The sequence below is a fragment of the Xenopus tropicalis genome, chromosome 6 (genome assembly GCF_000004195.4).
Source record: "Xenopus tropicalis strain Nigerian chromosome 6, UCB_Xtro_10.0, whole genome shotgun sequence".
In the NCBI taxonomy this organism is placed as follows: domain Eukaryota; kingdom Metazoa; phylum Chordata; class Amphibia; order Anura; family Pipidae; genus Xenopus; species Xenopus tropicalis.
In genome coordinates, this window is record NC_030682.2 from 133578061 (window position 1) to 133605813 (window position 27753).

The 27753-nt window shown below is 40.6% G+C and overlaps 1 protein-coding gene across 2 annotated transcripts in view; it reads right to left on the reverse strand.

The window, feature by feature from the left end:
* Positions 1-27753, reverse strand: part of rspo2 (R-spondin 2) — an 88585-nt gene that overhangs the window by 44247 nt on the left and 16585 nt on the right. For both annotated transcript variants that reach the window (XM_012964623.3, NM_001011386.1), the window contains 1 exon segment: positions 191-379. In XM_012964623.3, coding sequence (XP_012820077.1) covers positions 191-379 — 189 coding nt within the window.

Genomic DNA, 27753 nt, shown 5'->3' on the forward strand with positions numbered 1-27753 from the left:
CACAGGTGGCAAAATATAGCTGTGGCGACAAAAAAGTCGCGGGCGACAAAAAAATTGTGCGGCAAATGCGTTTCGCGAATTTTCGTGCCATTTCGCAAATTTTATGGCGCAGCAAAACGGGACAGATTCGTTCATCACTACATAGCATATAATAATGTACAATTGTAAGTTAATAAATAAATCTGCTTACTGGAACACCTGTTCATATCCGGTCCTCTGACTCCATAGTATCCAGGAGGGCAGGACTGCAGACACTCTCCATACTGCCTCATACCTTCTCTTCGCAGATAGAAAAACAGTTTTGGCTGGCAGCGGAGGCAGCCATTATCTTTCGAGCAGGACAGGCAACCTTTGCATATCGGGTTGGTCCCATAGCTGGCTGTAAAACAAAAAACCATTAAAACAACAGTTGAAAAGCACCTATCAGTTCCACAAATAAAAGTTTAGGGTGGGGTAAAAGGAACCATTAAAAAGTAGAATTGTGCCAGCTTGGATACTTGTCAAGGAACTTCAATTGAAAACAGACCCACTTCAATGCTATACTGCTTACTTTGGATACTGGTCAATAAATGATTCCTTTTATATCATAAAATAAAAGTTGTAAACAAAAGCTTAATACTTCTTTTTTTGCGCCATTGGCGTAAGCACCTATTTCATTTCACTTTCTTTTTTCCATCTGTAAACGATTATTAAAGCAGGGCATACATGTAAAGATGCACTCGTATGTCGAGGTCACCAAGCGAGCAGATATTGCGACCCGAATAGAAATTCAAAATAGGCTAATCCAATCAGGTCAATGATCAAATTATGATAGGGGCCCATGCAGACCTATCAGGAAAGGACTATATGTTGACAATATATGCAGGGGTTCTACCCATATATCCCTGGATTCATTTACATTTAAAACATTAGTACAGGTATGGGACCCCTTATCCGGAAACCCATTATCCAGAAAGTTCCAAATTACGGAAAGCCCATCTCCCATAGACTCCATTTTAATCAAATTATTTTAAATTTTAAAACAGATTTCCTTTTTCTCTGTAATAATAAAACATTACCTGTACTTGATCCCAACTAAGATATAATTACCCCTTATTGGGGGCAGAACAGCCCTATTGGGTTTATTTAATGGTTAAATGATTCCCTTTTCTCTGTAATAATAAAACAGTACCTGTACTTGATCCCAACTAAGATATAATTACCCCTTATTGGGGGCAGAACAGCCCTATTGGGTTTATTTCATGGTTAAATGATTCCCTTTTCTCTGTAATAATAAAACAGTACCTGTACTTGATCCCAACAAAGATATAATTAATCCTTACTGGATGCAAAACAATTCTATTGGGTGTAATTAATGTTTTATTGATTTTTAGTAGACTTAAGGTATGGAGATCCAAATTACAGAAAGACCACTTATCCGGAATACCCTTGGTCCCGAGCATTCTGGTCAATGGGTCCTATACCTGTACTGAAAATACAAAGGTTGCATGGACCTGCAAAATTATGTTTACATACAATTTTATATTAACTCCATAATATACATTGGAACAAGAAAAACTCAAATTCAGTGCTTGAGTACTTTAGCTATAGGCTTTATATAGCAGCTACTGCCAAGCAGGAGAATCATGGCGTCCATATGAACCTCCCCAGAACTGTAAATGAGACAAGGCAGGTTGGGCCCACAGCTTGAGAAAAACAAAGGTTCTGCAAAATGACCTCATATATTGCTGTCTAAAAAATACACGGAAAAGAACACACTAAGTACTTGTTAACTGCAATATTTATTTACAAAGGCTTCTCAGAAAGGTAACGAAAAAAACAAGTGGCAACTAGGGTATATAGAGGCGCTTTCAAACATATGTTGCTGTTCCGTTTAGGTTGGCGTGGCTCTTGAAATGTAAATTTCTGAAGAATATAGTGCTCTGATTGACTATGAGTTGACTCAAGCCCTGCCCATTTCACAGTTAATTACACTCAGATGAAAGAGCAATTACAATTGGTGGGCCCTCCCGAGAAAAAGGGTCTAAAATGAAAGCAAAGTCTTGCTGACCCACTTCCAAAACCAAACTTTAACTGCTCCACCCAAATGCACAAAAACACACTTGCAACCTTTTGCTCCCTTGGCAAGCTCGCATAATTGTCAAAGTAAAGGTCTTTGTAATTATTAAGCACACGCGGTGTGGCGGCTTCCCGATGCCTGGTCGGCTCAGATCTCTAGAGAAATTGCTTTGTGAAAAGGTTACAAACTCATTCATCATAATTTGGATTTGAAGCCCAAACATCCAGAACTCCCATCCACTTCCTTGCAGGTGGCAAGAAAAATAAAACTGTATTTAGCTTCTTAAGGGGAAGAAAGGTTAGAGGTTTCTGATGTTGATCAAAAGTTGTTTCAAGACACGGTAGGATCCAGTAACAAAGATTAACAACTCAAAAGTTAGTAAAGGAGAACCAAGCCACCTGCTCCAAGCGACACCAACAGGCACTGTTTTGCTTACACAGCGTCTATGTGCCAAAACTCTCAGGCAGTGCTCAATGACCTATACATTTGCTCCTGGAAAGACTCCATCGCTAGAGTCATTTCTAGTTAAGGTGGGCTTTTTTAAGGGGGGGCGGGGAAGCTTTTATTTTATGCTGATTTAAAAAAAATGTTTTCACAATATTTTTAAACAGGATAAACTATTAATTCTGAAAGAAAACCTTGCATCACAAAACTGACTCTTGTTCTAAAAAAAAGATTAGGAAAACCAGGTAAAGACGTGCTTCAATGTAACATCCAATAAGAAATTTAGCCGGGTAAGATGTGCTGCTACGTAACATCCAATAAGAAATTTAGCAAGGTAAAGACGCGCTTCTACGTAACATCCAATAAGAAATTTAGCCGGGTAAAGACGCGCTTCTACGTAACATCCAATAAGAAATTTAGCCGGGTAAAGACGCGCTTCTACGTAACATCCAATAAGAAATTTAGCCGGGTAAAGACGCGCTTCTACGTAACATCCAATAAGAAATTTAGCCGGGTAAAGACGCGCTTCTACGTAACATCCAATAAGAAATTTAGCCGGGTAAAGACGCGCTTCTACGTAACATCCAATAAGAAATTTAGCCGGGTAAAGATGCGCTTCTACGTAACATCCAATAAGAAATTTATGCGGGTAAAGATGTGCTTCTACGTAACATCCAATAAGAAATTTAGCCGGGTAAAGATGTGCTTCTACGTAACATCCAATAAGAAATTTAGCCGGCACAACGAGTGTGATGCAAGCGGGGCTAAGCCCCGCTTGCATCACACTCGTTGTGCCGGCTAAATTTCTTATTGGACTGTGCTGGGAGCGCCGACTCTCTGGGCTGAGCACCGAGTATCAAGAATTGGAGGAGGTAAGGGTGTGCTGGTGGAACTTTTTCTTTTGCTTCAACGTATTCTCAACGTATTCTCAATCAAAGTGGATTTTATCAGTAACGATGCAGGTTAGCACCAGTTCAGTTACTTTATAGCAACCAATAATACAACGACATAGTTACATAGTTACATAGGGTTGAAAAAAGACCAGTGTCCATCAAGTTCAACCCATCCAAGTAAACCCAGCACACCTAACCCACACCTACCAATCTATACACTCACATACATAAACTATAAATACAACCACAAGTACTAACTGTAGATATTAGTATCACAATAGCCTTGGATATTTTGATTGTTCAAGAACTCATCCAGGCCCCTCTTAAAGGCATTAACAGAATCTGCCATTACCACATCTCTAGGAAGGGCATTCCACAACCTCACTGCCCTCACTGCCCTCAACGACAGCAATGGGCGCAGTCAGTACAGGGACCGTATCAACAAGCCGATGTGGTCCCCGATCCGACCTGCCCTATCAATATCTGGGCAATTTCAGGCCAGATATTGGATGGGCAGGCCCGTCGTTGCTGCTCCTACACGGGCCGATAAGCTGCTGAATCGGTCTAAGGGGCCTATATCGGCAGCTACAATCGGTCCATGTATGGCCACCTTTAGAAAGAAATATGGACATTTACTGGCTACATTTCCCTCATGCTTCTGGTGCTATCTAATATCGCAGTCTCCTTACCAATCAAATAACATCAAACTGGATGTACACTAGTGAGTTCGAGGTTCACACAGGCCCAAAAGAACTGGCAGCTCAGAGAGGGATTTCCAGGTACAGACGATAAGGATACAGATTATAACTACCCTGCAATACAAGCTATGATCTTGCATGTCATAGGTTTCTTTGGCAGGAACAATTGCTGGATACTGGGACAAGAAATTCAACAGATGGTTGGCAGGTTCATTTGTTTTGAGGATCATAAGGACAAGGAATGGGGCATTTATTCAGGAAAAAACTGCACTGGCCCAGGGGAAATATCTTTTATTTTTATTATTGCACTGCCATTGTAACTTTTTCCAATCTTACTCTGTGAATGCGCTAGGGATGCCTGGGAAAGCAAAATATAGGTTCCCAGGTCCAGGGAAAATGGTGATTGGATTCAATGGGGGGAGGGGGTACCTAACAAATTGGCATCCATCCTGTGAATCTGCCTTTCCTTGTCTCTACAAATTAAAAGATTACAAGCAGCGAATTGAGTATTAATATTCCACAATTACAATTTAATTCAGCAATATAAAATAAAAGTCTAGAAAAATAAACACAGATGTATAAAATATTGTACTTTTTTTTTCCTGAAATGCACTACTGTAGACATAATTTATTTTTTTGTTTTGCCAATTTTCTTACATAACTAAGAATTCTCCGGCCAAAAGGCCTCATTAATCCAGAAGAGTGTCAGAAAAGCATGTGATTGCATAAAGTGTGTGGTATTTATCGCTGCTATTGTACTGGCTATTAACTTCTCATAAACGCAAGGCAAATTAGATTAATTCAGGCCCCAGGTTTAAATTCAGATAGAAATTTTCAATTAGAAAACACAGTTATTAACCTGATATCACTAAAGCCCAGACAAGACACCCATCTATGAAGTATACAGTAATTAAAATATTTAGAAAGGAATTAAGGCTAACTGTTTCAGTATACTGTAGCTCCTCAAGTTTAATTGCTTAGGACAGTGGTGGGCAAACTGCGGCTCTTTAGCCCCTTGAATTTGGCTCTTCCAGGTGCGGGCTGGCAGGTGCGGGCTGGCATGCACAGTGCGATCGCATTTTTGTTGCCCGTAGCAAAAATCAGCAGGAGGGGGTGGTGTTTGGGCTATGGGAGACGCGGCGCAGCCAGGGGGCGGGATACACAGTGCAGGGGAGGCTTGCTCGTTTCATGCACGAGTCAGTGACAGTCTTCAAAAAATTTGGCTCTTAAAAGAAATTTCAATTGCTGTTTTGTTGATATTTGGCTCAGTTGACTAATAAGTTTGCCCACCACTGGCTTAGGACAACTGTGTTCAAAGAGTGATATCCAAGTTATCATGTGTGTGTAGGTGGATGCAAATCTTTCCTAACAGTAATAAAGGCACAAGGGGCACTGCTGCCATGAGGTGTGAAACTCACCTCAGGTGGCAGCACCTCCCAAAGTTACCAGGGCTGGCAAAGAGCCACTGCTGGTATCTTTAGGAGCCGAATTTCCAGTTTTTGAATGAGAAATTCATCTCTCTCACTATTCCACTCCCTGCACAAGTGATGTGCTCCCCCTGGACCTCCTCTGATGTAGGAAAGGTAACTGTAGGGGTGAGGGTAGGTGGCATCGCACAGGAGCAGCACCAGGTTGAGAATTGTCCCTAAAAGGCACACTCTTTCTCTGCCTATCTGGCAGGCCTTCTATGTCCAGAAGCAACACAACCAAGATGCCAGCCATGATGAACACTTTAACCTCCTCAATCTCTGCCTATGATTCAGTGATCCACAACCAGTGATTCATGAGCAACGTGTTGCTCTCGGTGACCTTAAAAAAGCTGCTCATTTTTAAATTCTGGCTTGAAGATAAGTTTTAGTAGTGTAAGCACGCAAAAGAGCCCTTTTGTGGCTCTATTAAGCTCCTGTAGAAGCCAGAGGAATGTCAAAGTCTTCAGTCTAGTAAGTAAAGGTCCCCATACACGTTAAGATTCGCTCACTTGGCGAGATCACCAAGCGAGCGGATCTTCACCCGATATCCCCATCTACGGGTGGGCAATATCGGGGAGTGTGTAGGCTAATTCGATCGTTTGGCCCTGGGGCAGTCGGTTCGGGGACCGCATAAACAAGCCATTGCGGTCCCCGATCCGACTGAATTTTCTAACCTGGCCGATCGATATCTGGTCAATTTCAGAAAGGCCCCTCATTTCCACCCCTACACGGGCCGATAAGCTGCCGAATCGGTCCAAGGGACCGGTATTGGCAGCTAGAATCGGCCCGTGTATGGGGACCTTAAGTAGTAAAAATAGGCAGATCTAAAGGTGGTCATAAATAATAAAATTCCCTTATTTTCCAAGATTACCAAAGGAATGAATCTTTCCTCGATATGCAATATTGGGCTCATTCAGAGATAGAAGTGGATAGGAGCAGTTAGAACAACCAAGCTTAATAAGGCAAAAGAATTACAAAATTGATAAAACTAGATTAAAGCTACTAGAGCAGTGGTTTCCCACTGGGAGGTCCAGAGCTTATTCTAGGACAGCCCAGTCTGAAAGACAGTTGTGGTGAGAGAGTACTGTGCAAATCGTCATGTTTCCCCTCTGTTTCTCTCTGGTTCAGCGACCTTTTGATGATATGCACAACAACATCACAACTATAAAACACATGGCAGAATAAGGCAGCCGTACATGAAGAGAATTGTTGAAGTAAAAATGACATAATTAAAGAGAATAGGTTATTCTGGTCTGCAGAGCAACGTCACACAATGATGTAAACATCTATTATGAACAAGACCAAGTTTTAAACCCGCCCAGCATACATTCTATTGGAAAAATGCTTTGAAGTAATGGCGTTTCTGGTGTTTGAAGCTGAAAAATAATAAATCTTAACAAAATTGGAGCCTAAACACACACACACACACTGCAGAAAGGCCTTGAAGAGAGGACACTTATGTGTGTTTTGAATCATGTTGAAAGCTTTCATTAACTCAACATTTTAGTGCTTCTGGGGGCAATTCCTTACACTTCAAACAAGCAGTGGTTCTTTAATGTAAATGACATGTTTAGCCTCTATTTTAGGGCCGTTTAGCTATTTAAGCAAGGTATTCACTTTGGATGTGTGACCGTTGCTTGATTACTGGTAACGAAGTAATCAAAGAATGTAATGAGTCAAGTGTTTACATCGGAACAAAACTGTAGCTTAAGATCTTAACTTGTGCCTCCGGGTTGAATGATAGCATTGAGGGTATATATTTAGCCTTCCTTTATAGAACCACAACTGAAAATTAGAATTGCTGCGGTGATCTATAGAGGAATGTACACGCCGGCCACATAAATAGGAAGGTGCACACATAAACCCTATTAGGGGGAACTAAGTAACCCAATAAAGTGGCCCTTATAAGGCTTCCTACAGTGTTTCTTAACCTTTTTCTCAAGGGACTCAAATTAAGTCAATGAACCAGCTTCATGACCTACAAACGCCCCTAAATACATTAATTCCCTCCCCCCTCTGAAACTATGGTACAGCTCCTCTTTACTGCCCATCCTTGCTGTTCAGAATTGGGAACATTATTGAGCAATGGCACTCTCCAGCCCCTAGGCTGGCACTTTAACCCAGGCACAAGCTTATTATAGGGCTGCTATACCTCAAAAGTCCTATATCACGTTGAACCAATAATGAGCTTCACTTTGGTTTAGGGCCTCACAGAGCCTCCTTACCATAAACCGCTTATTGGGGGATTTACTGTCACTTGTATGTCTATTTCATTGCAGATCCTTCTGGTATTTTGGTATTTTGATCATTTAAGCTCTATGACAGTGATCCCCAACCAGTGGCTCAGGGGCAACATGTTGCTCCCCAACCCCTTGGATGTTGCTCTCAGTGCCCCCAAACCAGGGAGTTATTTTTGAATTCCTGACTTGGGGGCAAGTTTTGGTTGAATAAAAACAAGATTTCCTACCAAATAAAGCCCCTGTAAGCTGATAGTGTGCATAGAGGCCCCTAATAGCCAATCTTAGCCCCTTATTTGGCACCTCCATGAACTTTTATGGTGCTTGTGTTGCTCTCCAAGTCTTTTTACATTTGACTGTGGCTCATGAGTAAAGGTCCCCATACACGGGCCGATTCTAGCTGCTGATATAGGTCCCTTAGACTGATTCGGCAGCTAATCGGCCAGTGTATGGGCACTACCGACGGGCTTGCCCGACCGATATCTGGCCTGAAATTGGGCAGATATCGATCAGGCAGTTTAAAAAATCTACTTGGACCGACTTTGCCTATACCCCAGGGCCAAACGATCGAATTAGCCTGGATTCTCCCGATATCGCCCACCTGTAGGTGGGGGATATCAGGAGAAGATCTGCTCACTTGGCAGTATGGGCACCTTAAGAAAGGTTGGGGACCCCTGCTCTATGACCACATATTGCTGAATGATCATCCAATTGTTTGACTTGTGCATTAACACAATAGATATGGCAGTGGGATTGGATGGATACCAAAACTACAATTTAAAGGCAAAGTCATTTTCCAAAAAGGTTTCACCTTTTAAACTAAATGATGAGAAGTGAATGTGAACATCATGCAGAAGGTATGTGTAGGGAGGGGAGAAAGCCCAGGGGGCAGGTAGAACGGTTTGATACGGAAGCCCACAGGATGTTATTGTATAACCTCCGACACACGGTTGTGGTGGGTGGATGGGAAATTCTCTGGTTGGAATGAACTAACTCATGGCTCTACCCTTGGCTCAGTTTCCTTATCTATACATTAATGACCTTGAAGGTGACACTGAAAAACAGAATCTCTATTTACCGACACAAATGATGTAATGTAATATGAACCATGCGGGATTTTTCACTCTTCAGTGATTTACATAATTTGGTAAGCGGCAGAGGAGATTAAATATTGATAAAGGCAAGGTTTTGCTGTTGGGGAGGGATATATGCCTGCGTTTCATGCCGCTAAAGAATACATTATCAATTGTTTAATCAGCAAGCAAAAAAAAAATGTAAAATTGAACAAATGGATTCTCTATACACACAATAAACTATGCTTGTTATAGGGCCTAACTTTCTGAAATAAGTACAGTATATCAATGTTTTTACACGAATTTGACATTTTGTCTATTTGTAAATTTCCTGTGTTGATGCAAATGTTTAATTTACTCTATTTTTCCAGTCCTGGGTAAAACCAGCCTAGTATATTTTCAGCATTCAAATACTGATACTACTTCTAGTTCTATTGATCACAATGTAAACCTAGAGGTAGAGAATAACAGGCCCCGAGACCTGCAAGAAAGCTGTATCATCCTGGTATCAGAACTGAAGGAAAACTCTACTTATAAATGGAGTAAATAGCTGCCTGAAAAATGATATGGCTAAATATGATGTATTTTATATACTGAACTTACTATACACGCCAAAGGTTCAGCAGCCCTATAACAGTAATGTCCAGGGTCGGACTGGGGGGTGCAGGGCGTACCGGGGCTCCCGCCCCAGGGGCCCTGCAGGTGCCCCAGCCGCGTCCCCTAACCCGCCCCCCAGGGGCCCCCGCCTGACGTCCTCCCCGAGCGCGTATAAATTGAAAGCGTCGGGGAGGAACAGTCAGTAGGGGGAGCGCCGGCAAAGGTCGGACTGGGCCGCTGGGGCCCACTAGGGCCGGGGCCCACCGGGATTTTTCCCGGTGTCCCGGCGGCCCAGTCCGACCCTGGTAATGTCTACAATATTGCTCACAGCAGCTTGGATTTTTTAGGTTATCTTCTGAGTGTCAGTGGCACTGCACATGCTCAGTTGTTGAGAAGCTAAGCTTAGGGTTGGTGAGAAATCATCAGAACATTAGCAGACAGTGAGGCTGCATCTGTTATAGAAGCTGGTTTTGATGCTGAAACTCAGCCTGAATGAGTCTTGCATTGTGACATTCACATGGTATATTGTGAGTCGACCCCTAACTCAGGTAACCGACAGCCGAGTATGGGCTGAGAACTAGCAGAACAGAAAATGGGGAGCTACTGGGGCATTCTGGAGGCACAGAAGGCCTGTGGTGGCCTTGGGCTTTTCACAAGCCCAGAACATAATGTATAGCATTTCCAGCCTAATTCTTTGTTAAGCACCAGTTCTGTAAGTCTTGGGGTCGGCTTCCTAGATTTGCCTCTAGGGTTGTAGCTCCGTAACGAAACAAAAGAACATTTTTACACATTTGTACCCAGCTCCTTTTAATAAACGCTGACCACAGGGCAAGAAAGCCATTCTTTCTCACCAGAAACCTTGAAATCATCTGGACACAGACAATTTTACCCACTGGAATTGGCATTAACAACTTTTTTTTTTTTTTTTTTAACAGAAACCAGAAATTCAGATGTTTCACACCCTTAAAGTTTAACCATTTCACGTGCGAATGTTTTCATTTAACACCCTGGTGGGATTAGTTCCATGACTTGTACCAATCAAAGCAACACATCTGTTCCATGTTCCGACACCGCAAACGCTGCACCTTATCACAAAAGAACATACAACGTTGGCTTTTAAGTCTAGATAGAGGCTGTGTTTCATTCCTTTATGAAGTATATAAGGCCACTTTAATAAAGTGCAGCTGTAAGCCCTCAGAGCAACGGTGTTTCACAAAATGGGGGGAAAAAAAAACATTTCTGCAACATCAGTTTTTATAGACACCGTACGAACAAAGATTATTTGGCTAATGAACTCCTGCCAGGAGCCCCGTGGAAGGAACTGAATGGTCTGTAGTCAAGGTCTTTTGAAATGAAAACGACTTGCCCACGGTAAGTGTGCTATCTCTCAGGGCAATGTTTTACTTCCAGCCCAAGTACCAACAAAGGAGATCATTGATGTTCAGTAATTATTTTCTTCCTGTTTAATCTAAAATGAAATTCTAAAATATACGCTTTTCTTCAGGAGAACGTCAAAAGGTTTGATACAATCTTCTGTCCATAAGGGAGAGAGAAGGTAAAGTAGGACACTACATATAAGTAAAAAAAATACATTCATTCATAGGATATATTTTGCGTTCGCTCTAGTTAAACACACAATTGGTAAATCCAAATTTGGGAACCCAAAAAGAAATTGTAACTTATCCGTTTGTTTCTGGCGAGGATGACATGCAACACGTTCTATTTTAGGGAACAGTTTTTCGTGGGACAATTGATCCGAAGATCTGACTTAAATTAAAAATGCATTTTAATGTGTTTCATGCATGGGCTTTTAACCCTGTGAGAAAATGTAAGCCACACTTCAATTTAATAACTTTTTGCTTAGTTGTAAACATTGTGTACCTTCCAACATTCACTATTTAAAAAACCGGGCCCATTCCACGGGCAGTTATGCCCAATCACACTTTATTTGCCCACAAGGTATCCAGAAAGGCCCATCTTTTTTCAGTTCTACAAACAGAGTCAGACTTGCCATACTGTACATAGTACAGTGGGAGGATTGGTCAAATTGGTTGTCTTTGACTAAATTGACCAATAGGGATGGGCAAAATGTTTCGCCAGCCCTGGATTTGCAGCAGATTTCCGCGTTTCGCCATTGACAGATTGTTTCGCGAAACGGATGAAAACATTTGCCGCGGAAAAATTCGCCGCTCGTCCAAAAATTGTCGTGGGTGTCAAAAGAATTGTTGCGCCATCAAAATAAATAGTCGCACGTCAAAAGAATAGTCACGGCATCAAAATAAAGTCACAGTGTCAAAATAAATTGTCGCGGACGTCAAAAGAATGGTCACACATCAAAAAATTTGTTGCGGGCGACAAAATTTTTTTACCCGTAACATTTTCGCCGTTTCGCAAATCTTTTGAAAGATTTAAGTTAAACGGGACAGATTCGCTCATCACTACTGACCAACTTTTGTCTATTTGGGACAGATTTTATTCAACTTGATTAATGCAGCCTGGCCACTCTTGTGTGTTGTGTAATCCCACATTCTCCAATGTTTTGGCCTAAAGATTGAAATAGAGATTTATGGTCCATATAAATAGAGTCAGCAGGGGTTGGCTAAGCAATGGAAATGCATCACCTCTTCTGACATAGTTCCCAAACTACGGGCTGCCCCTCCTAGGGGGCCCGGCTTAAGGGCAAGTAAGGGTAACATTTGTGGAACACCTAGTTGCTCTCTAGGATATTATTAGAAGTCCAGCTCAAAGGTCAGTTAAGATGAAATGTGAGGTAGCCACTTATTTGTGGTGATATTCTCAGAACTATGGCGGAATGGCAGTGCTTTCTATGTATCTGTAACCATATTATGAGCTATGGGGGGGCCTGAACAAATGTTGGACCCCCAAGTGGGACTTGAACTGAAAAAGTTTAAAAAACATGTGCTCTAAGGGATCAAATGTCATTTTCAAAGTAAAGGTGCAATAAGAGTCCAACCTAAAGAGTCAACAGAGAACCAGTTGTTGCAACATTTACATTACCAGAATACCTAAACAGGAAAGAAAAATCAAAATGACAATTTTGTAATGGACCAATGTTTAGTATTAATAGGTGTATTTTTATAGTGGATACAAAGGCAAAACTATCATAATAAAAAAAATATGTTTATAAATGCAGGGGGTAATATATGGTATGCCTAGAATTCAATTAAATCATGGTCAACAACAGGTTTATATCAAAACACCTTTCAGTATATAAATACAAAGAAGAGGAGATATTCCAAGATAAACATGCCTGTGTTGTGTAGGTGCTATTGCTTTTACAGCCATAGACAGTGTGCAGATATGGCGGCTCTTCTGCAAACAGAAAACAGCAACAAAACAATTGTGATTCCAAGCAACGCACTTATTTAAGTCAACCTGAAAGCTGTTTAGAAAATCTGAAATCAAATGAAGTGTGAGCAATAAAAAGGTAGCCCAATGTGCTTATCATTTTGTGCGGCCGTGCCAATATATGAGTGGAATTCCTTTGTTTATTCTACAGCTAATGAGAGGCCTGCTTACACCACGGAGAACCGTGTATTCCCTCAGTGTTATGTCCAAGCATTAAAGAAGTACACTTTCTAAATCAAAGTTCTGTTTAGTAATAGTGCCAAACATCTAATCTTCTAGAACTAATGGCATACCATTCATTTAGGTAGGCACGTTAAACAGCACCATCTCCTTGGATGAAATTGCTGTAGGTATAACACTATAGCGACTCAGTGTTACTTTTGCTTAATTACCAAGCAGTGCCCCTGGGATATTAGTGTAGAAAGTCTTGGTATGATCAAGGGGATTGGCTGGTCACTATTCACGCTACTTAGCCAAGAAGGAAAATTACACTTTTCTCAAAAAGCAAGATTAAAACTACTTGGGGCTGAGGGTTGCCCTGGTGGGTGAAGGATACATGGCCAGTGCTTCGCCCCATATTGACCAGGTGTCTCATCAAATTAAATTCATTAAAATGGAAGTCAGCTCCAGTTACATAAATCAGGAAGTCTCATCCACAGGTCTCCAGGGGTTGTTGAAGTATAGCATTAAATGTTGAGCAATAGCTAGAGAAGTGATCCCCAACCAGTGGCTCAAAGGCAACATGTTGCTTTCCACCCCAGTGGCCTCAAAATTTCTGTCTTGGAGGCAAGTTTTGGAAGCACAGAGTTTTACTCCAAGTAGAGACTCCTACAGGCCAGCAGTTCACATGGGGCTACCAAATAGCCAATAGCAGTTTTTATTTTGCATCCCCAAAGAACATTTTTCATGGCTCACCAACATTTGAGTGTGGATCAAAAGTAAAAAGGTTGGGGATCCCTGAGCTAAAGGTTGACACCTTAACACGTGCACTTATGCAATCTACATTTCCTCTCTATATTTATCTATTCCCCCCCTCCCCATTAATGGGCCCCTGTGATGCTCTCAGCATGTTACTGTGCTTCTTGTTGCCTTGAGAAGGCCTTTATTAAAACTCACACTTTTTCCCAGACACAGTCTCTTGCAGCCCACTGCTGGTTTCATGAGCAATGTGTCTGGGGGGCATGTAGAAATCACCTGTAAATCACCCACAGAATGTTTAATATGAGCACATATGCAGAAGAGAGTGATTATGACCTCAAACAAAGATTGTAAGCTCTTTTGGGCAGGGCTCTCTTCCCCTCCTGTATCGGTTACTGATTGCTTTATATGTTACTCTGTATGTCCAATGTATGAAACCCACTTATTGTACAGCGCTGCGGGGTATGTTGGCACTTTATCAATAAATGTTAATAATAAAAAAATAGTTTGGAGAGAGCCTTTAGTAAACATAGAGACTGTAGAGAAAAGCCTGTATGTGCTCAGTATATGTTAATATATATATGCCAATTGAAAAAAATAAGTCAAAGTTTTCATTTCCACAGCTATTTTAATCCTGTTAAACCTATGCAAAGGTTGAGTTGGACGCTGTACATTGGCTCCATAGCTTATGTTTTGTTTTGTTTTTAATTTAACTTAATTCAAATGATTTGTGAAATGTCATGAAATGGTTTTAATGGAGTTTAACATGGAAAGTGTGCCCATAGGAGAAGCTTTATCTGCTATTTATTAAAGTTATCGCTTGTCACTATGGCAGCTGAGATCATTCTAAACCTCTGCAGTAAACACACACACATCAGTATTTTAGGGTGACCATCAGCTGTCTGGCGGAGAAGTGTCTTAGTCTTTTCTTTTCTCATGGATGAAACACATAAGACCACCCTCCCTAGGGCATTTTCCATTGGTGTCGATATAAAACACCCACGGAATAGGATTTCTGGACACTAAAGATACAAGAATCTTACTCATAAACCATGGGTGTAATTCTATTTTTTGGGGAAAGGAAAGATACAGGGTCAAATAAGGGCACATTTATTAAAGCCAGACTCGGGCGCTTTGTGTGATGATGGGCAGAAAATACTGTGCAATACAACAAACTTCTGGGGCTTAGACCCGGTGCAGTATAGGAGTTGATGTCTATGTCTCCTTGTGTTGGTTGCTGTCCTGTTTGCATGATTGGTGCAGGGCACAGTGCTAAATTGTGGAATAGACCCCTGTACTTTGGGCACCAATCAGGCACAAGTCTTTATGTCTCTGAGGTCAGATGTAAAGATCTGCGCCTGGCATCAATGGCTCATTTACTAAATAGGTGGAATTGGGCCATTTCTGTATTGCTTATCCTTAAGAGAGAACTATTGTGAAAATTAAAATGTAGTACAAGTATAGGACCCCTTATCCAGAATGCTCAGGACCAAGGGTATTCCGGATAAGGGGTCTTTCGGTAATTTGGATCTCCATACCTTAAGTCTACTAAAAAATCAATAAAACCCAATAGGATTGTTATGACCCCAATAAGGATTAATTATATCTTAGTTGGGATCAAGTACAGGTACTGTTTTATTATTACAGAGAAAAGGGAATCATTTAACCATTAAATAAACCCAATAGGGCTGTTCTGCCCCCAATAAGGGGTAATTATATCTTAGTTGGGATCAAGTACAGGTACTGTTTTATTATTACAGAGAAAAGGGAATCATTTAACCATTAAATAAACCCAATAGGGCTGTTCTGCCCCCAATAAGGGGTAATTATATCTTAGTTGGGATCAAGTACAGGTACTGTTTTATTATTACAGAGAAAAGGGAATCATTTAACCATGAAATAAACCCAATAGGGCTGTTCTGCCCCCAATAAGGGGTAATTATATCTTAGTTGGGATCAAGTACAGGTACTGTTTTATTATTACAGAGAAAAGGGAATCATTTAACCATTAAATAAACCCAATAGGGCTGTTCTGCCCCCAATAAGGATTAATTATATCTCAGTTTGGATCAAATACAAAGAACTGTTTTATTTTTACAGAGAAAAATGAAATCAATTTTAAAAATCTGAATTATTTTATTAAAATTGAGTCTATGGGAGACGGGCTTTCCGTAATTCAGAGCTTTCTGGATATCGGGTTTCCGGATAAGGGATCCCATACCTGTATGAGCTTTATCTCATGGAAATATGACATTTTCTATATGTAATCGATGAAAATTCTGTCCCATTTCTGAAATAACCAAGTTATTCTTTACCGTCTCCCTCTCAGCAACTGTCATTTTCTCTTCATGCAGAAGCTTGGGGTCAGATTTTAATTGACAGGTAGCCCTAATACATCTTTTAGAGTTAGCTCTCTTTCCTAGCAAAGGTTATTAGAGCTAACTCAAATAACTGACTCTAGAAAAAACTAAATCTAAGAAAATAACCGACTCCAGCACACATCCTGCATGTAGAAAAACAAGATTTTCATTAGAGCCAGCTTATTAGTTCTAATACATCTTCTAGGCAAAAGATGCATTAGACCTAACTGTCTATCACAATTTGACTCCACCTCCTGCATAAAGAGATCATAAAGAGAGAGAATGTTTGTTAAGAGACAGATAGTGAATATTTCATAAACAGTACATTTTTTTTGAACTGATTACAGTCCAGTGAGATGAAGATTATAAAACATGTTCATTTTCACAATAGATACCATTTAAATGCAATAGAAAGACCCAAAAAAGTTCTCAGTGGGTCTAAAGAGAGCAGAAATGGTAAAAGTATGAGTATTTAAGTTGGTGCAACCAGAAATGAAGCCAGGGCTCGGTCTGGTTATCTTTACCGGCCAATCAGATTAGAGGAGGGGTATTATTGTGCGTTTGGGTTGGCCGGCCCAAGGATTTTTTTAGGGGGTTGGTATGCCCTAATATTTTTGCTTAGCAATGAAATTACAGTATTAGGCTGAATATTGTCTCTTGTTAAGAGTTAAAATGGCATCCTTGCTCAGCTAGCCACAAACACCTTTGTACAAACCCAGGGGAAAGCAAAAGAAAAATATATATCCATTCCGCTCTTACTGTTTCCATTAACCAAATCCAAAGGCAAAATAATAAATGTAAGAGTGCTACTTTAACTCTGTGCGGCTTTTCCAATGTCATTATTTTCTCAAGAAACTTTGCTTCCAAAATCTGTGTGTAATTTCTGCATGACTGCTCCAGGCCTGAATATATAGTGCACAAACAGGCTGCGCACAATGCGCCCGGCATAAGAACGTATGTGTATTGCAGACTTTCCAACTTATTTTTAAAAATGTAGCTCCTAATGAATCATAACTTAAAGGAAATGTTTATTTATCAAAAACGTTCAGACACAATCCCTCTGTTCATAGGTCTTCCTCCCATCCACATACCATGTAACTAGGTTCCAATTCCCGGGCAATTAAATTATAATATTAATACCAGGCATCCTGCTTCCTTAAGTCAGTCAAAACTCGCGGCCATTATCTTGATTACATATTGCTCCTGCTTGGGTGACGTCTGTCCCAGCATGCATAGCATCCCTGCCCCGTCAGGTTCAACTCCCCCATAAGGATTCTTTCCCAGATCAGCAGTAATGTGCAGGCCTTCCATGTGATCACGGACAGGGAGAATATCCTCATTGTCGGCACACATAGTTACATAGGGTTGAAAAAAGACCAGAGTCCATCAAGCTCAACCCTTCCAAGTAAACCCAGCACACCTAACCCACACCTACCAATCTATACACTCACATACATAAACTATAAATACAACCACTAATACTAACTGTAGATATTAGTATCACAATAGTCTTGGATATTCTGATTGTTCAAGAACTCATCCAGGCCCCTCTTATAGGCATTAACAGAATCTGCCATTACCCCATCACTAGGAAGGGCATTCCCCAACCTCACTGCCCTCACCGTGAGGAACCCCCTACGCTGCTTCAAATGGAAGCTCCGTTCCTCTAATCTAAAGGGGGGGCCTCTGGTGCGCTGATTGTTTTTATGGGAAAAAAGAACATCCCCCATCTGCCTATAATCCCCTCTAATGTACTTGTACAGAGTAATCATGTCCCCTCGCAAGCGCCTCTTTTCCAGAGAAAACAACCCCAACCTCGACAGTCTCACCTCATAGCTTAAATCTTCCATCCCCTTTACCAGTTTAGTTGCACGTCTCTGCACTCTCTCCAGCTCATTAATATCCTTCTTAAGGACTGGAGCCCAAAACTGCCCCCCATACTCAAGGTGAGGCCTTACCAGGGACCTATAAAGAGGTAAAATTATGTTTTCATCCCTTGATACCAAAAAGAAAATGGGACAGTGGCCTACTGTAGCAGGAGGTGACATGCAGGGTTGGACTGGAGGGCCCCGCACCCCCACAGAGGCCCCTGCCACCTGCCCAACGTCCTCCCCTGAGCGCGAAACTTACTTTCAAGGCATCAGGGCAGGGAAACTGCCAGCCAGGGGAGTGGCTACAGGAATTTGGGTCTGGGCCGCAGGGTTCCTGGGCCCCGGTATCCTGGCAGCCCAGTCCAACCCTAATAGTAAGAGGATTCATTTAATACTGGGGGAAATAAAAATAAGATTGCTCATCAATAACTGAGGCTGTGCAAGTACTTATTCTAACCTTTTCTGTTTAGTTGTTGGTTGCTCTGACAAGAATCATGAAAATCTTACCCATTAATGCTAAACTGACCTTGCCCTCAAGTCATATAATTGTTATGAAAATGCCTTGGCAATAAAACCAATGATCTCTCAGAGATTGAGATACCCAAGGTCTGCTCAGAAGCCTTGAAGTCATGTATTGTTCTCAAAATCTCTTAGTTGGCCCATATGAAGTCCCATTAGGCAAATGCTCCACAAGGTGATTATTCCCCTGCAATAAATCTCTGCTACCACGAGCGACTAATCTCTCCAAAATACTTCTCCACCGGCAACAAATTGAATCGGCGGTGGAAATGCATACACGTCGCTTCGTTTTTTTTAAAGTTTCCTTCTCCAAATAAAGCGGAACGTATTCCTTTCCACTGGTAATTCACTTTGTTGCTGGTGGAAAGGCATTTTGGGGAGATTAGTTGCCCGCGGTAGCAGAGATTTGACGCGGGCGACTAATCTCTCTATGGGGCATTAACCTTAAGGAGATGACATTCCTTTAATTCTTAATAGCTTAATATGAAGAGAAGGGTTCTAAAGCAAGACCCTTACACAGTGGTAACCATGGAATGGACTGAAGCAAGACCCTTACACAGTGGTAACCATGGAACGGACTGAAGCAAGACCCTTACACAGTGGTAACCATGGAACGGACTGAAGCAAGACCCTTACACAGTGGTAACCATGGAACGGACTGATAACATGATATAGAATTAAAATACAAATTGGTGTCCATAAAAAGAGCAGTGTATGTTTAGTAGACGCTTAGGGGCACATTTACTAATCCACGAATCCGAATCCCAAATGGGAAAAAATCAGATTGGAAACGAAAATTTTGCGACTTTTTCGTCTGTCGCAATTTTTTCGTATTTTGCACAATTTTTTTGTCACCGTCACAACTTTATCGTATTTTTCGTGACTTTTTCGTATTGAGCAATTGTAAACGGCGGAAAAACCAATCCGATTTTTCCGCGACGGCGCCGAAAAAGTCGCGGAAAATATACGATAAAGTTGTAACGGTGACGAAAAAGTCACGGAAAATACAAAAAAAAACGTGACAGCGCCGAAAAAGTTGCAAATATACCGATCATTACGAAAAAAATGCATTCGGATTAGTGGATTAGTAAATGTGCCCCTTAAGGGGGCATTTACTATTGTTCAATTTTTTTTCACGATACGATATGTCACAGAAAAAAACTTGATTTTTTTTTACCATAAACTGTGACAAATCAAAAAGAAAAACAATGCCATCTAAAGCTGTCAAGATCATGTAGAAGTAAATGACATGTGTCCATTTTACAACTGGAAGCTCTTCCTTTGCTTTGTGGTTTTCTGACATTTTCATTTGTGTAACAAAATGAAAAAGTTGGGGTTTTCACGTTTTGGTTTTTTTTTTCGTTTGTGGTTTTTCAGTTTGGATCTTTTAATAATTGACCAGACATTTCTGGTTTTAGAGTAAATGAGTTTAGCCGTGGATTCAAAAAACTCTATAACCATGAAAATTCAAATGTTAATTAATGTGGTGGTTGATTAAGGGAAGGATTGATATTTTTTATATTTTTAAAAAGATATAAAAAAAAACAAAGTTAGATTGGAAACTGGAATGGTAATGACAGTTTATTGCTTTAAAACCGTAAATGTGATAAAATGCCCGTATCCATATACAGGTATCGGACCCCTTATCCGGAAACCCATTATCCAGAAAGCTCCCATAGACTCCATTTTAATCAAAGAATTCACATTATATAAATGATTCCCCTTTTCTCTGTAATAATAAAACAGTACCTGTACTTGATCCCAACTAAGATATAATTACCCCTTATTGGGGGCAGAACAGCCCCTATTGGGTTTATTTAATGGTTAAATGATTCCCTTTTCTCTGTAATAATAAAACAATACCTGTACTTGATCCCAACTAAGATATAATTACCCCTTATTGGGGGCAGAACAGCCCTATTGGGTTTATTTAATGGTTAAATGATTCCCTTTTCTCTGTAATAATAAAACAGTACCTGTACTTGATCCCAACTAAAATATAATTATCCCTGAAGGAAAAACAATCCTATTGGGTTTAATTACTGTTTAAATAATTTTTTTGTATACTTAAATTAGGAGATCCGAATTACGGAATGACCCCTTATCTGGAAAACCCCAGGTCCCGAGCGTTCTGGATAATGGGTCTCATACCTGTATACAAAATTCACAGGTTGTCAGCAGCCAGCCCAGATACAGTTCCTTCACAGTGATTTAAAGATAGCAAATAATACATTTGCACAAAGGGAGTTTGTATTACACCACAGTTAAAATGACTAACCCTCCTATCTTGCTCAAAGGGGCTCTTTAAGAAACTCATTAAAAGTAAATATATGACCTATTAACAAGTAGGTTTGGTTTTATAGTTTTTTTTATGGAGATCAGGACTTCTTAACCAACAGGTTGGAACCCAAGAATGGGTCACCATGCTTTTTTGGATGGGTTGCCATGACCCTTCTAAATGTTTTATTTTACAACTATACAATCTATGTAATATGCAGAAATAGTAAAAGGAAGGTGGTATGTTCTTTATTCTGCACCAATTGTCAGTTAACACAGCTTGGCGCCTGTTCTTAAAGCAAAGTCAATGGGGAGGAAAGAGAGAAATAAAGAGCTGCCACTCATTGGAATGGATATTTCTCAACGTTAATCTGAGATGCATAAGCCAAGAAAGATCAGCCGCTCATTTAACTGTAAGATTATTATTAGTGAACAACTGCACTTGTATAAACTACTAGCAATTGATATGATCACAACACAAATCCGAGCTGAAGAGCCCTTCCTCAGGTCAAGTTTTGGCAGACGCTAATCCTTCTCAGGTGATATTGCTTATATTCCACCACATTCAGTTGATCTCCTCAAATATTTTCCTTTCTATCCTCTCTAAGCCTTCCACAAAGATTTAAGTAGCACAAGCTTGTGTATTTCCACCACATATTAAGTTGCAGTACCTTTTTTTTAGAGTTTCAGAAGGGAGCCTGTTAACGCAAACCAGGGCAGAATGGTTGTAACTGTTCTGTTTCCAAAGTATTTCTATTGGCACAAACCAAATATGTCACATTCTAGTGCATCATTTATTGGTGATTAATGTATTTGAGAACAGATCATTCTCTTAAGGCTACTATACTGCAATGTTATATGTTCCCTGTATTTCTCAAATTGTATAAAAAGATGAACCCTCCTGCTATGTTTTCTCTAGCTTCTATACAGGTGTTACTGACTCTGCCGGCAGTTTCACCCTTTTTGAAGTTGTCATTGTTTACTGGCCACATCTTTACTGATTTCTTCCTGCTCCAGCGTTTAACAAAAAGCCAGTAGGGGGTTAAGGTGCCCATATCTTCTCCCGATATCCCCACCTGGGCCCTGGGGCCAAACGATCGAATTCTAACAGAGGTAATGGCACAGTCGGTTCGGGGGCCTCATCAATGAGCTGATGTGGTCCCCAATCCGACTAAATCTTTTAACCTACCCAATCGATATCTGGCCAATTTCAGACCAGATATCGGTCGGGCATGGTCATCGTTCCTGCCCCTACACGGCCCGATAAGCTGCCGAATTGGTCCAAGGGAACAATATTGGCAGCTGCAATTGGCCCGTGTATGGCCACCTTTAACCAATACCCGAGAAGGTACAGTCAGGCAACCCAGCTGGCACCAAAACAGACAGTAATGGAAATATAAAGACAATTGCAACAGAAACAAACATCTGATCAAAACTGCTACAGGATTTACATAAAACCTGAATTTATAGGTACTGATGGTAAAATTGCTTGTTTTGAACCTTAAAGACCTGGGTAAGTAGTTGTTGGACTTCATTTCAAGCTCATGACATTGTTAAAGATATAGAAAATTTTTATCAGCCATGGAGCCATAGTTTCAACATAATCAAGGAGAGTAAATACGAATTTGCCACACATGTTTAAGGTGTATCTAAAACAAAGTCTTCCCAAATCGCACCCCATCTGGCCTTTAGACTAAGCTCCCCAGGCCTGGATATGTGGAATGGCCACTAAGGCCCAGGCCTAGACCGGCACATGATAAGGAGCGCCAAGCTGCCCAGCCATACTTGAAGTTTTGTTACACTTGGAGCACCGGAGAGAGGAATTCCAAGAGCTTATTAACAACACAAACATATACTCACTATGCATAAATATGTTCTTATGATCACAACCAAGTGGACAACATGTACAATCGCTATATGACCTGCTATCTCAATATAGGGGGTCATTCTTGGCCATCCTTAGAACTGTTGTTTGAATACATGTTGTTTTCAAATAATAGGCTTGGTCTCACCAGATATGGTCCACAAGGGATACCATTTTGACTTCCAACGGTTAAGAGTTGAGTCTGACAAAACCCATCAATAAAGCACAGGGCCTCCTCCACTTACATCCCATTATATTTTCACTATACAGTAAAATAGAATAAAGTAAAAAATTAAACCAACTATGCTAAAAAGCTTAAATACAATTCCCAAACAGTTCTTAGCCCGGGTCCAAGTGACATTCATAGTAAAACCACACAAGTGCAATTAGCAAGAGCCTGTTACAAAAGGTCTGATAGAGATAGAGATCACTTTCAGATTCATATCTTTGTCATGTCTCTCTCGCTCTGAGAGCAACTGACTCATTTCCCGGGAACACTGGACTTGAAGTATTGAGTAATTTGATTTCATTGCCCAGCTAAGCCAATAGACATATACATCATTAATGTTTTATTGCTACCACTTGTTTATAGTCATTCATTTCTTACTCATAGCTCTTAGAACGCAAACTACCAAAGTAACAGATGGAAAGTCTTTATTAGACAGCAAATAAATCACAAACATCTATAGACTGAAAGCAATCCAAATTGGTTTTTGATTAGTGGAACAAATTATTTTATCAATCAACAATATAAGATATTCATAATATGGCTGTATAAAAGAAAAAGCAAAGTAGCACTTATAGCAAAAGGAAACTGAACTGGTTTGTTAATCTGGATATTTAGTTGACCCTTTACTGAATATTAAGGGTGTAAGCCTATAGTTAAACGGAGTTGCTGGGGGCTCCAGAAAACTTTCTGATCACCATACAAATCAATAAATATGTGACTTAATCTTTGGGAATGAGTCCACGGGGGAATTAGTGAAGAAATGGTGTTGCTGGACTACAACCCTCAGGTTGACTGAATCAATTAAAACAAATGGCAACTTTTACTCACAGGAACACACTTGGAGGACAGTCACAGATAAATACAGTATGGTTTTCCAGCATTTACTCATGTACAATGCTTCCCAGAAGAATATACCCATCAGGGGTCTATAATTGAACAGTGGATTTAGAACTTAGAAGTGTCCGATCCTTAGCATCAGGTCCCCCAAGGGGAACCTAGATGAGTTACAGTAGTCCCTGTATACTTGCGTTCCTATCCAGAGGGTGATACACCCAAGACTAATTATCCTCGGTGGAGCTTCAGGCTTCTTACTAGCTAACCTGATCCTAACTCACTTACTCCTGGAGTAAGCTATTAAAAGACTATCCTCACACTACTGTAGGTTCACCTACTGGGCCTACCTCCGCCCAAGCCCTAACCTGCACCCACATTCCAGGAAGGTAAAATCCAGAGAAAGAGATCAAGCCAGTGATATCTGCTAGCCAGGTACCGAACTGCCAGAAAAATTATTTAACCAAGGTTAAGGAAACAGCTTCATCTCCCAACTGTAATTTAAAACCACACTTAGCTGGCCAAAACCTTGGGGGACTGCTTGAATAAATGGCAATTAAACCTTCAGTCCCCTACAAAAGCATGAGGTTATTGATTTCATATGAAGAACGCAACAGATATACATAATGTATTAATTTACTTCAGTGGAACAGCCCCTGAAGCTTGAAGCAGCTGAGTTATTGTTTACAAACTTTAAAGGGTCTACAACAGCCTGATAGGGAAGCATATTACCCTAATGATTAAGAAATTGTTAACAGGAGCTCACAAACTACTAACACGTCTAACATTTGGTAAAGAGCCCCTTATATACATGAAATATCGGGAATTAGGCAGCAAGACAATAAATGAATGTTCATCCCATATCTCGCTTTCTAACTGACCTTCAAGACGGGCTTCCAAAGGAGATCAAATAGGCAAGCTAATTGGTCTTTAAGATGCCCAGTATCAGTTTATTTGGAAGTAGGCTAAACTGTATCTCAGTAAGACACTACATTCAATATTATTAAATCAATATAATAGCAATGTCACACTCCCTCAGAGGAGGAATAATTTCCAGAAATATCACAGTCAGTTAGGGTCCACATGCAGGTGGTTCAACCATCTGTGTACTAACTGTACTAATCCGTTTACGCAGAGCTTAACACTGTTGACACTAGATTTCTCTGTTGGTTCTAGCCCTACTGGCTGACTTTCCCTAAGCTTGCACTTCTCTGGGGTCTTCCTACTCAGGCTCTGTACAACACCTTCACCATTATCTAGCCCTACGGGCTGACTTTCCCTAAGCTTGCACTTCCCTGGGGTCTTCCTACCTCAGGCTCTGTACAACACCTTCACCGTGATCTAGCCCTATAGGCTGACTTTCCCTAAGCTTGCACTTCCCTGGGGTCTTCCTACCTCAGGCTCTGTACAACGCCTTCACCGTTATCTAGCCCTATAGGCTGACTTTCCCTAAGCTTGCACTTCCATGGGGTCTTCCTACTCAGGCTCTGTACAACACCTTCACCATTATCTAGCTCTACAGGCTGACTTTCCCTAAGCTTGCACTTCTCTGGGGTCTTCCTACTCAGGTTCTGTACAGCACCTTCACCATTATCTAGCCCTACAGGCTGACTTTCCCTAAGCTTGCTGTTGAAATTCCAAACAGGAGAGCTGCTAAACAAAAATCTAAATAACTAAAAGAAACCACACAAATATAATCAAATAATGAAAAACAATTGTAAATTGTCTCAGAATAACATTATCTACATCATACTAAAAATGAATCAAAAGTGAACAACCCCTTTACGTTCTTTACGTTCTCCCACTAGTTCTAGCTCAGGGAATCCACCCTGAAAGAATGACCTTAAATCTCTAGGTGGCATCACTCTGGTAGGAATCGCTAATTTACTGTGCCCCCGTATATTCTATTTATTAAAGAAAACAAATGTTCTGTATATAGTTAGGATTTCCAAAGCCATAGCTTATCTACATCCCCACTTGAATAAAATACAAATCTGGCACTTAACCCTACTGTACCTCGATGCATTTTGTGTTTCTTGAATGCAAAATACAAATATGGGATCCCTTATCCAGAAACCCATTATCCAGAAAGCTCAGAATTACGGAAAGCCCATCTCCCATAGACTCCATTTTAATCAAATAATAAAGAATTTTAAAGCTGATTTCCTTTTTCTCTGTAGTAATAAAACAGTATCTTGTAACTTATCATAACTAAGAAATAAATAATCCTTATTGGATGAAAAACAATCCTATGGGGTTAAATTAATGTTTTATTGATTTTTTAGTAGATTTAAGGTATGGAGATCCAAATTACAGAAAGACCCCTTATCCGGAATACCCTTGGTCCCGAGCATTCTGGATAACGGGTCCTATACCTGTACTGCATAAACTGCATTTTGGCACGTTCAATAAATGTACCAGAACATAATATGCCTGTGGGCACTATAGCCTTTCGGAAATATAGAGGATAAACACTACTGATCTTTCTTTAACTACATAGTACAGGGTGTACTTTAAATATAAAAAAAAAAATACCTGGCTCTTATTCATCACATTGTCTACAAGGGATCTGCTTAATATTTTAGGACTCAAAATGATCACGGTGACAATAAATATTAGCCATATTTGTTTTATGAGATCAAAAACTAAAAAACCAGGAAAATGAGCAATTGACCATCAATGCCTAACCAGCCTGAAGGTCAGTTAGACTGGAACCTAAAGTGCTTAGACATGCTACAAACAATGGCTAAGATAAAAAACAGAAGAACTGTATTAGGTCTATATGTAGGTGGGGTCCCAGACCATATATTAAAATTGAAGGGGGAGCGTGAGCCTTAAATAGAAAATCTTTACGGAGTTTACAAAGTTTCCCCTGGCCAATATAACTCACACTGTGGTCTTCATAGTTACAGAACTACTTACTGACTTCTAAATCTTTATAACTTACTTCAGAGGGATATAATATCCATTAATGTATGGGCGGTCTTACATTTTCTGACCAACACGTGCAGAGGGGGTGGACACATGTACAAGGTGGTGGCTATAACTCTCTATTTTGGGGGATGATTGTATAAACAATAGCCTAAGTTGGTCAAAAAATACACTGATCACCCCTTCTCTCTCCGATTATGAAGAGCTCAAAGAGGTGCCTACTGAGCAGGGGGGGCAGGGCCCACCATGGCTCCAGCCCCAGGGCCCCTGCAGGTGCGCGCCCCCTAACCCCCCCCCCCCCGGGTACTACACCCGACGTCCTTCCATGAGCACGCGTAAGTTTAACGTATCAGGGGAGGAATGGTCGGGCAGGGGGAGAGTCGCCAAGGGTTGGGTCTGGGCCGACAGGGCCCAGTTGGACCCTGCTACTGAGCATGCTCACTACCACTACTTCAATTAAGATCAATGAGGCAGGCAGAGTAGGCACCTTCTTGAGGTGAGAGTAGTAGGGCTAAGAAAACAAAAGGGGGTGGAGCTTCACATTAGACAAGGAATTGAATAAAAGAACTACGGTTCAGCTGCTTGAAATAGAGAAACAAAATAAATCTGATTGGAGGGAGAGGTATATTATTCTGGGAGCTGTACAGAGTAATTTTAGCATTTATTTTTTTTTTTAAAAAAGATTTACTTTTTCTTTAACCACTAAGCAAACACAGTGTCACAGTACATAAACTTCTAATACAAACTAGTAGCTGAGCCACAGTGCACTGTATTATTTGGAAACAAACATTGTTGTATCCTGCACATAGTGTAGCACTGCTCAGCTGTCGGTTCCTGTTCCAGGCATTAAAGCAAATGGAACACAGCATTTTATATTAATATAAATGTATATAAATATGTTAACGTGCACCCCAGATTCCTACCAAAACCTTTAAAGTGTTATTTCTGTATATCAAGGGGAAAGATCATTGTCCTGGACTAGCACAATGACAGAGAAATAAGACCTTGATGTCTGGTAAATTTCTGGGCTTACTTTATAGCTTCTTATGTTTTTCAATATGGAGTATTACCATGGCTATATATGAGTATATGGATATACTGTGACTATGAACTA